The sequence below is a fragment of the Octopus bimaculoides genome, chromosome 14 (genome assembly GCF_001194135.2).
Source record: "Octopus bimaculoides isolate UCB-OBI-ISO-001 chromosome 14, ASM119413v2, whole genome shotgun sequence".
Lineage (NCBI taxonomy): Eukaryota > Metazoa > Mollusca > Cephalopoda > Octopoda > Octopodidae > Octopus > Octopus bimaculoides.
The window spans coordinates 21,292,352-21,303,898 of NC_068994.1; the positions used below are offsets into that span (position 1 = coordinate 21,292,352).

The following is an 11,547-nucleotide window of genomic DNA, read 5'->3' on the forward strand; positions in this document are numbered from 1 at the left end:
GAGAGAGAGAGAGAGAGAGAGAAAGAGATACACATGCTAGGGTATATAAAAAATTATACACACTCATGTTTATGTACTTATTAAAACAAAAGCAGGGGTTGAACAGTTATATCATTTTTCAATATAGTCTCCTTCTTTTCAACAAGTTTGTTTATTCCATTGGAAAAGAAGGTTTTTGGCTGGTCATGCAGCCATTTATGCACTGCTTCCTGTGCTTCTTCATCTGTACCAAATTGACAACCTCATAAAGGATATTTGAGCAGTCCAAAGAGGGGATAATCAGGAGGGGTTAGATCAAAACCCCATTTTTCAATGATTTCAACAGTGTGGGTGGTCATATGTGGGCATGCATTGTTATGTAACAATAACACTTGCTTTGACTATAGACCTCAGCATTTGGTATAAATTGCTGGTTTGTGTTTGCTGGGTATTCTAGATAAGAGGGACAATGTTATTATCTCTTTTCATGATGGCAACTGTCATTTTTGATGGCCAATGTTTTGATCTTTTCCCAATTTCAAATAGAACCAGTTGTATGTTATTTATATGTAGGGACATAGGTACAAGATTATTTTCTTGATATATATATATATATATATATATACTAGCTGACGTACCTGGTCATTCCTGGGAAAGTGGGGCTTATCCCTTAGTTCCATTCTCATAATTGTTTCGCTAATCCAGTAACAACAATACAAACTATGTAGTCCTTTGAACAGTTTTTGTGCATTTATTGAGATTACTGAACTGTCTTACACAGGATCTTGTTTTTAGGAATTCCCAATAAGTTATGAATACCCAAATTGTGAAGTCAGTTATGTTATAACATGAAATTAATTACCCGATTGTAAGAATTCAAATAAAGTAGCCCCGAAAAGGGCTTTAATACGTTCCCAGAGTATATAGAACTGAGGAGGAAATACTAATAAAGTATGTATGCTAAAAGCGTGAAGGATGTTACGTAATAACAGGCTAATCAGATATGACATAGTAATTCAAAGTAAATAACTCTGAAAAATGCTTTTGTGTGTTCACAGAGAATATTACCCTGAGCAGCGCTAGTTTTGGTTATTCATGAATAAGTCACTAACCAAAATAAGTGGATCTATTGTTTAGCAAAAATACTATTTACTTGTTTAAGCGTTGTAGTGGATAAATTACGAAAATAACTCAAATAGTTCAAATATTAAGAAATAAACATATTCAATTTGATTTATACGAAATAATTTACGAACATGAATGAGTTATTTCCCTTGGCTATGTATAAGGATCCCTTTCAGGAGCGAATGGGTTACTTCCCTTGGATGTTTAAAAATAATATAGTAGTTATATGTAGTAGATATAGGAATCCCTTCCAGAGGCCCTATTATCAATTTTTTTCAACAATCTAAGTATGTCACCAGTTTTCCAGACGTGTATTCTACTCACATGTCAAGTTTCATCAAAATCAATGACACATTGTAGGAGGAGTTAGATAACAACGCCACAAACAAACACACCCACAGATTTCCACATATGTGGTAGATTATCTGAATTTCATACTATTAGGTATCCATCACAGCTGGTCTTAAAAATTTATATGTGTGCATCCTCTCCCTGACTTATGGTCTCTTAGACCAGTGCTTCTCAAACTATCTGATGTGGCATACCGGCAGTTTTTTTTTCCAGTGTGCCAGGGACCGGTAATATTTCTTAGTAATATTAATTTATACCCGAACCAATATATATAATGAATATAATAAAAGTTGACAATTTCTTTATCTTATATTTATTTTGTAAACAAATAATACAGTAATAATAAGCTGATAAGTTGTTTACTGCAGTGCATAAGACAAAATTACTGAAATTATGCTATTGTTTCTTTCTTTTCTGGAAACTCGCTGCGTACCGACAGCTGATGGCTTGCAGACCGGCACCAGTCCGCGGACCACCACTTTAAGTAGCACTGTCTTAGATGACTCAAACACATTTGTGATTGTGTCTTTGTATTGCTAAAGGGGACAGTATTAAAATGACCCCCATTGGAATATGTATTCATAGAGGCAATGCTTGATTTGGTGGCAGTATCTAAATCTGCACATAGATAACAGTTAGGTTTAAAAAATATAAGGAAGAATGAAGTGTGATATTTTTGTAGACATGAGCATTGTTGGAGGTGACAGCAAGTATGTCACTGATGTATAGGAATAAGTATGGAAATAAAATCAGACTTTGGTGCACACCTGAGTTGACTGTTGATTAGAAAGAGCTCCATCAGCAAATATTAGTTTTATTTGAGTGGAAACCTCCAATCCAAAAGATGAGAGATGGAAAGAAGCATTAGGAAAATAGTTTTGAATTTTTCACATACCAAACACAGATACCTTACTAATGTCAAGCACATGTTTACTCCAATTTTTTTGAGGGTGAGTGTCTTGGGGTGTAATATAGGAAGAAAAGTAAATCTTCAAGAGATCTGGTTGATAATGGCTGTCTCCTTTACTTTTGAGATGTTGAAAGTGAGAATGATCAGTCAACAGTTAGCAAAGTCAGAGAGGTTACTTCTCTTGGGAATGGAATAATGTAGCATTTCTCCAAAGATTAGGATAAATTCTTGTTTAGAAAGAGACTTTGTTGGAAACAGAGGCTAGATTTTTGAGTGCATTTTTAGAGCTAGTAGAAAGGACATCATCAGGAGTGGTGGCCTTGTTAACTTGAAGTGACTGGAGGTTCTTTCACAAGTGGCATTTATGTGTAGTTGGTGGTGAGCCTGGTAGAGTGAAGAGGGAAACGAGGAGTTTTACCTGGTGTTTGCAGTTTGGTGTTGGATGCAAATAGGGAATTCTTCATGGTTGTGAATTGGAGCAAAGGGAGATTCTATAAAGTCAGTAGAGATTCATTTGGCAAAGGACTAAGAACAGACATTGGCTTCAGTTGGGGATGTAGGAGAGATTGTGACCCACGAAAGCATACTTTGTGTCTTTGAGGATGGTGTAAAAGCACTATAGTTTGTAGTGGTGGGTGATATTCCAAGCATTGTAGACTTGTGTTCTTTGTTTAAACTGCTGCAGCAACACAGCTATGGATGATCTACATGTGGAAGATTTATTTGAAGTTATGGTTTTGGGTACATATGGGATGTTGAAGGACTTGCTTATAAGGATAGTTTCAGTTGTTTGCATAGCTATCTTGGATGGGTATTGGGTGATGTACATGTACTGCCAGGGATTGTTAGTATTAGGACTAGCAGAGCACTGATGAGTTGACTGATTTGAAGCACCATAGGATTTGGAAAACAAAAGGAGTCTTTGCATAATATGTAGATGTGTGGCTGGTGATTAAGATAAAGCAGGTGAATGACTTGATAGGTACAAAGAATGATGGTTGATAGATTCTGGTTTTGGAAATGAGAAAGAGATCAAGGTTCTTTGCTATGAAAGTACATTTATCAGGACAGGAGTACTTGTAGGAAATGGAACTAAGTGTTGTAAAGAGGTGAGGATTGCAAAATAAATCAGTTTCTGAACTTACAGCATCAGTTTGGTGCAAGAGTTAAGAGTGGCAGATGTTGAGGTCACTGTGGATGAAAGTATGGGATGAAGTGAGGGTATGTCTTTGATACAGAAAGAGTTATGGTCAAAAAACTATTAGTGGTTGGAGGAATCAGAGAGTAGTAGAGGAAACTTTATATCAACTAAAAAATGGAACTTCACACCTGAGTAATTAGAAATCCTTTCTACTGATATTCAGGTAAGAGAGGCAAGTGGCAGGAGATGTAGAATCAACATGTGTGCAGATACTATTTATTCAAGTGAAATTTAAATAAAACCCACTTTTCCACCTGGATTTTCGCAGCACAGACTTCCAGTTATTCTGGGTCAGTTTCTCTTCATCTAAGTTGAACTGCTGTCTCTGCTGCTTTTTGAACCCCTTTAACCACCACCACTTGTTTGATTATCTCATTCTACACTGAAAATATCTTAATTACTTCACCTGTCTAAGTCATCATCCTTAATACTTCAGTGTATACACAACTTGTCTTTGCTCTCACTCCAATGTTGCTAGCCTAGAAGGTGAATCATTTGCATTCTGATTTGTCCGCATCAGTTTCAACATCTCCCTGTTTCCCTGACTTACTGACACATCAAATATCTTTCAACTCTTTCTCAATTCTGAAGCCAAACTTCAGTATCTGCACTCATTGAATTATCTGACCACTGCTTACCTAATCTAGGCAAGACACTTCACCTTTTCTTGCTGCACAACATACCCTAGCCCTTGAATTTGCTACTACTTGTCACAACTGGTTTGAGTTTTGCCAATTCTTTGTTAACTGTCCCTGGAAACAAATGTCCTTCACCTGATTCATCTCAGTAACTGAGCAAGTTACCCAAACCATTTTCTTTAGTAGGTTCTTCACATCTCACAGAAAACCAAAGCTCATAATCATAAAACCCACAAATGGTTCACTAATAACAGTAGCACAGACAAAGAACACTAGTGGGAGTCATCCATTCACACAACTGACCAGGCTATCAGATGTTGTTATACATTGCTGGTCACTATGTCTTTTTGTATTGTTTTAGCCTCCAAATGATGCCACCCTGCTGGCTAGGTGAGCAGGCCAGCATTCTTCCCTGATCAAAAGTGGACTGGAGCAATGTGAAATGAAGTGTTTTGCTCGAGAATGCAATGCGCCACCCAATTAGGAAATTGAACCCATGATCTAGCAGCCATGAGTGCAACAGCCTAACCACTATTTCTACTAAATGTCAGGCATTAACCCACTCCGCAAAGCATACAAAATAAATAACCATCAAAAATGCAAAAGGTGCACAACTTGTGAGTTTTCTCACCCCTCATATTATTGCAGAATTTTGAATCCTATTTCTTGCTTCCCAAATAAAATGGCCCTACAAGTAACCATATGTTGGTCAATTTTCTTCTAGCTCTACATTGCATGCACACAAATTTTGTTAATGTTCTACACATGCAAAAACCTTCATAGTCACTTGAAGCTAACAAGGTAATAGATTCTAATGGTCCTGCTTCCATTACCCTCAAACTGTTGGATTCAAAGCCAGTTCCTATCCTGATCAACTTCAGTCTTTCTCTATCACTACACACACACACACACACACACACACGCACACGCACAGAGGAAGAGACAGACAGAGAGAGAGTAGAAATTGATATCTGCTTATTACCTTACAAATATGGTAAACTGAAGGATATGAAAATAAATTCTTAGGGAACTCCTCCTTTGAAGAGGCTTCCCTGGGAATGTTACATGTGATAAACACATGTAACATTCCCAGGTAATGCTATACCTCTTTCTTTAAAGCTAAATTATCTCTGGCATGCAGAATTAAAACACCCAGTTAAATGATTGCAGAAGATATTAACTCCTAATATACAAACTGAAAAGCATTTTAATCTGTTAGCTATTTTGATCCTATTTGTCAAACATTTTGGAACTCTGTTGAAATATGTTACAAAGAACTGAGATCTTTCCTTTCTAGGTTCCCTGGCTTCACAGTCCCTACCTGAAGAGGCACAGAGAAGTTTAGATAATCAGTATAAACAGACCATAGAGAAAAAATCTCCATATTCTATCTGGAATGTTATGTGGTTGCTTACAGCTATGGCAACATTTTACTACTCTGACTTCTATCCAGCATTACTGTATGACACACGCATAAACAGGTAAGTGGTGCATACTAATTGTTTAACTGTATTACTTTTACTACACAAGGACCTTATAGTTGCTGTACACAACAGAGTCATAACTTGGTGACTGACTTGAGGACAAAAATTGCCGTGCTATATATGACACTCTGACCATTGCCAACAGATATCACACTGGAATTGCTCTCAAGAGAAAGAAAACATAAACTTTTGCTTCTAGTAAAAAGGTTACAAAGGCCAGGCAGGATTGAAGAAAGCAGTCCTGAAACATCAGTCTACTTCCAGTCAGAATATTGAAAGCAACCTTGGTTCATCTAAAGTCCTACTTGATGAATCATACAAGGAGGCACTAGAAGCACACATTCAATCCAAAACTGATGAACTCAACAGCTCCCTCCAACTGAGAACAAGCACACCACTACCTGGGCAGTTCTTAGGGAACTTACCAACAAGAGAACTTGTGATCTACATTGTTGAGTGGGGAAACCATTGTGTTTTCATCACTTTAATAAATTGCAACTTGGTAACACAGAGCTACACAATATGAAACTTGCTGATGATCCTCTCTCCAATCACAAAGTAGAAGATAGTCTACCAGTCCAGACTGGCCCAGTTACCATAGAACTTAAAACTACCTAAAAAATGTTAAGAAACAAGACACCAGGTTAGATAACATCCCAGCCATTATCCAGAAAAGGAGCTCAGAATCTTCAAGATCAGACCAAGAACAGAGTCTTGGGGGATACCAGATGAACTGGTAAAAGAATAATGGCTATTTAAATGCTTCATTCGTCCAGAAAAGTTTCAAGAATCTTAAGAATCCTTCCAGAAATTCAATGACTTAAGCTTGTGGTGGAGATCAGTATGTCAAATTCTTTGAATATGTAAAGAGCAACAATATTTGTCTCACCACAATTATCTAAAGTATTGTAGAACATTCACCATCAAAAGATCATCAGTAGTGTGAAAAATAATTTCATTAATGAAGGCTTCTACTGCTTACAGTGGTAAACTGCAGTGATCATGGATACCAAATAATGCTGGTGGCAGGGCACAAACCAGCCAGTAGTTCATTTTATCAGCTTCCCTGTCTATATTCTTAGTAAAATTTTGGACTTTTGTAAAAAAAAAAAAAAAAAGGGGTTTATAATCTGATTCATAATTTTGACCTTCATCCCAAGCATTATAATTGAAATTGGGTAGACAGAAATTTGTTGGATGTACTGCATGGAAACCTTGTCACATTTTGTGTTAAAATAATCCAAACTGCAAATTACATTAAGAGTACACATATCTGGAAAACTCAGCTGCTTACACATTTAACCAGTAAGAAGTTGCAGTTGATCAAACAACTGAATGTGCATCATCAAAATCAACTGGGGATCTATCACTTTCAACCTTCACAAATAAAAACAAATCTTTTTCCATATACAGAAGAAGAAAAATTTGGTTCAATGTGAAAAGTAGTAAATGGATCTTAGACCTATCTACTGGATGGAACTGCTTTCATTTTCATCTCTAATGGTTTGTGACAAATATTGATATTATAACTCTTTCTTTCTAAAATAAACTTGATACTACATTACCTGAGAAATCATAGCCTTTTGAAATAGGAAACTAGTATGAGGCTCTGTTGGCATGGAACCTCAGCTTAAAGAAACAATGAAGTTGTAATGTTCATGTCATATCCAGGAAATTTCTGGCTATTAAAACTTAATGGCCATATTAATATGAAGGAAGATGGTCAAAAGTTATGTAGATCCATTGTATTTGCACAACTGTAGATACAGGATATTAATTTGGTCACCAGGATGGTATTAAGGTATTCTTCTCTTTTCCAACAGATTCTGGCTCAATCTTGGTGCTTTGCTTATTGGGGTGAATATTACAATTGGTGCCTTCCTCATCTTATGGACTAGTTGCATCAAGAAGATATCATCCGATGAATGGGAAAGACAGTACCCAGCTGCTATTCCAACTGCAACAGCTTCCTTTATCATTGGAGCTGTATGGTAAGTATTTAATCCTCCACTTTACATCCCACAGGATTTAACCACAGAACAAACTTGTGATTTCCTTGTTCTTGCTTACTTCAGTTGGTTTATTTATGTATTTTTTGGTTCATTTATTTTCAAGTCCATCTCACTGTGGTGGAAATAAACCAGAAAATGGTGCTGTGCTATTGGTTCCGCTATAATGAAGCAAAACCATATGATGATCAGTAAAGAAACATCCAATTTTAGTGCTAGGTTAACTAGGTCATTGAGAGCTAAATGCTATCTACAGATGTAACTCTAGTGCTAGTATCAGGATATGTCAGTCCATTAGCTAATTGTTTGAATTCTATCAACTTGGCCTTTTTAGACATTTTTATAATGTTCTTACTCACATAACTTTTCAGATGAGCATGTACTGCATTGAGAGTAGGAAGTACAGGTCTTGACAATTTTTTTACAAAAGGAAAAAGGTTTACAAAAAATGTTTAGCCAGTATAGTTTGCATAGTTAGAAATAAAATGAGCTGAGGGTACTAACTCAAATAGACTAATGAATAAATTTGGAAAGTTAAATCAAAGACTGATGCACTGAATATCATAATTAAAAAAAAAAATCTTTTATTCATTGGAATTTCATTTTTAGAAAGAAAATTAAATCCTTGTTAACAGACCAAGAAATATAGAATTAATCTCTAAAATTAATTTGTATACTTAGATGAAAGTAAGTCTGATCTTGGTCAAACTGTTCCTGTAGTATAAGGGCCCAATAGATATCATCATCATCATCACCATCATTTAACGTCTGTTTTCCATGCTGGCATGGGTTGGATGGTTCGACTGGAGTCTGGGAAGCCAGGAGGCTGCACCAGGCCCCAATCTGATCTGGCAGTGTTTCTACAGCTGGATGCCTTTCCTAATGCCAACCACTCCAAGAGTGGGTGCTTTTTACATGCCACCGGCACAGGGGCCAGAGGAGCTGGCATTGACCACGATCGGATGGTGCTTTTTACGTGCCACCTGCACGGGGGTCACAACTGCAATTTCCATTTGATTGTAATTTGATTTGATTCTGATACTGATGTTGATGTACTTGACTCAATAGGTCTCCAAGCATGGCATGTCGCCCTACGATCCAAGGTACTTTTGAGTGGGCTGGTTATGCAACATTGATGTAGGTTACAGCTGTGGACTCACTTTATTTGCCGGGTCTTCTCAGTCACAGCATACCTCCAGAGGTCTCGGTCTTTTGTCATTGCCTCTGTGAGGCCCAACATTTGAAGGTCATGCTTCATCAGCTCATCCCATGTCTTCCTGGGTCTCCCTCTACCCCGGATACCTTCCACTGTTTGAGAATGGCACCTCTTCACACAGCTCTCCTCGTCCATCCACAGTACATGACCATACCAATGCAAACGTCTCTCTTGCATGCCACATCCAATACTTCTTATGTCCAACATTTCTCTCAGGGCGCTTACACTCTGTCGTGTGTACACACTGACATTACACATCCAGCGGATCATGCTAGCTTCATTTCTTTCGAGCCTACTCATGTCTTCAGCAGTCACGGCCCATGTTTTGCTGCCATGAAGCATGGTAGTTCACACACATGCATCGTACAATCTACCTTTCACTCTGAGCGAGAGGCCCTTTGTCACCAGTAGGGGTAGAAGCTTTCTGAACTTTGCCCAGGCTATTCTTATTCTAGTGGTAACACTCTCTGAGCATCCACCTCCACTACAGACTTGGTCCCCTAGGTAGTGGAAGCTATCAACTACTTCTAGTTTCTTTCCCTGGCATGTGATGGAGTCTGTTTTCTGAGCATCTGTGGTGTTTATTGCCCCTGTGCATCTGCTGCACATGAAAGCTATCTTCCCGGTTAATCTTCCTTTGATGTTGCTGCACCTCTTATATGTCCATAGCTTACACTGGGTACGTCTCATGGAGTTTCTACCTACACCTTTTCTACAGATCGAGCAGGGCCACCTACCTGAAGGGGTGTGTGATGTGTTTGCCTTCTTACTTACTAGAACTTTGGTCTTTGCAACATTGACTCTAAGGCCCTTCAATTCTAAACCTTGCTTCCATACATGAAATTTCTTCTCTAGTTCTGGTAGTGATTCTGCTATGAGGGCCAGGTCATCCGCATAGAAGAGCTGCCAGGGACAACCTGTCTTGAATTCCTCTGTTATTGCCTGGAGGGCTATAATGAATAAGAGGAGGCTGATCCTTGGTGGACCCCTACTTCTACTTCCATATTTTCCCCCTTCCCTGCAAACAAACATCAGACTTCTCATCCTCTAACCATGTAAATTAACTTTGAGAGATAATTTTGAATTTATTATTTGAAAGTTGCTTACTAGAGTTTTGCTATCTTTTTTGAAATCAAAAGGAAATTTCAATTAAGTATTTATTGTATTCAATATTCAATACATTGTAATTTAATTATCCAGATTTCTGCCATTGGCTCATTTGTATTATTTCTCTTACCAGTAATGTTGCTTGCCTGTTGTTTTTCATTTCCTTCTTGTTATATGAAAAGTAAAACATTTATTAATTCTAAGAACATGCATTTAGCCTTGCTCTACAATAATTTAATCCTCATTGAGAATGTTGAATTATCAACAGAATGATCATGATTTTTATTTAGTTGTATCTAAATCTAAGTTGTAGTACTGATTCTTTAGAAGTTGTCATCCCAAATTATTTCAAAGAAAGATTAAATCTATATATAAAAAAATGTGATAGCCAGCAGGAAAGGTTGCCTTGAACTGATTAGATCCTTGATTCTTAACCAGGAATTGAAACCTCAGCTCAGTTTCGATGTTTCTGCAAGCCTCTTTCCTTTGTTCTTAAGAGTTCACACTCAGAAATCTATGAGAATTAGCTGTCACTATCCTCAACATTTGAGGTAAAACTCCATTCGACTCAGATAAACCTATTTGCTTCCTCTACTTTTAACTTTCAAATGGGTATAAATTCAAATTCTCTCTGAGATTTTCAGACAGTTCCGTCTTTATTCTTAGACAGTCTACTTCTGTCACTTTCTAGCACCTACACTGAGATACACACTAACTTTTCTGATGTATCACTGTTATTATCATCCTTCTTGCACTTGAAAATAGCCAACTGCTACAGGCTTTTATATATTATATGTCTAACTTGAAGTTGTAGAAGACAAATCAGTATGGCTGAATAAATCTGTGATAAGTTATTTTTCCCTTTGTCAAATTATTTCGGTACCATATCTTATTGCCCCACACAGCCTTCCCTAAGCCTATCACCAATACAAATCACCTCTATAGTCATTACACCCTTTTTTTGGAAGGTATAGACTATAGCATGTGTTCAATGATTGGAGTAGATTTCTGCAGAGAGAAAAAGGAGAAATTGATAATCTTTGGATACACTGTTTAAGTTTTTGGATGGGTCTTGGGTGATAAGAAAAACATTTTGATCAAATCTTGGCTGTAACTCAAAGAACAGAGTCTAAAACAAAGGAATGCAATATATTGTGTAGAATTCAAAATCTATGATGAAGCTATAGTAGCTTAATACAACAAGTTGATATAATGATCATCATCATCATCATCATCGTTTAACGTCCGCTTTCCATGCTAGCATGGGTTGGACGATTTGACTGAGGACTGGTGAAACCGGATGGCAACACCAGGCTCCAGTCTGATTTGGCAGAGTTTCTACAGCTGGATGCCCTTCCTAACGCCAACCACTCAGAGAGTGTAGTGGGTGCTTTTACGTGTCACCCGCACGAAAACGGCCACGCTCGAAATGGTGTCTTTTATGTGCCACCCGCACAAGCCAGTCCAGGGGCACTGGCAACGATCTCGCTCGAAAATCCTACAGGAGCCAGTCAGGCGGTACTGGCA

General features: G+C 37.6%; 1 protein-coding gene across 1 annotated transcript in view; it reads left to right on the forward strand.

Moving 5' to 3' along the window:
- Positions 1-11,547, forward strand: part of LOC106876139 (transmembrane protein 128) — a 33,587-nt gene that overhangs the window by 20,654 nt on the left and 1,386 nt on the right. Inside the window, exons 2-3 of the mRNA XM_014924562.2 lie at positions 5,502-5,685; positions 7,512-7,679. Coding sequence (XP_014780048.1) covers positions 5,502-5,685; positions 7,512-7,679 — 352 coding nt within the window. The remainder of the gene's footprint in view (positions 1-5,501; positions 5,686-7,511; positions 7,680-11,547) is intronic.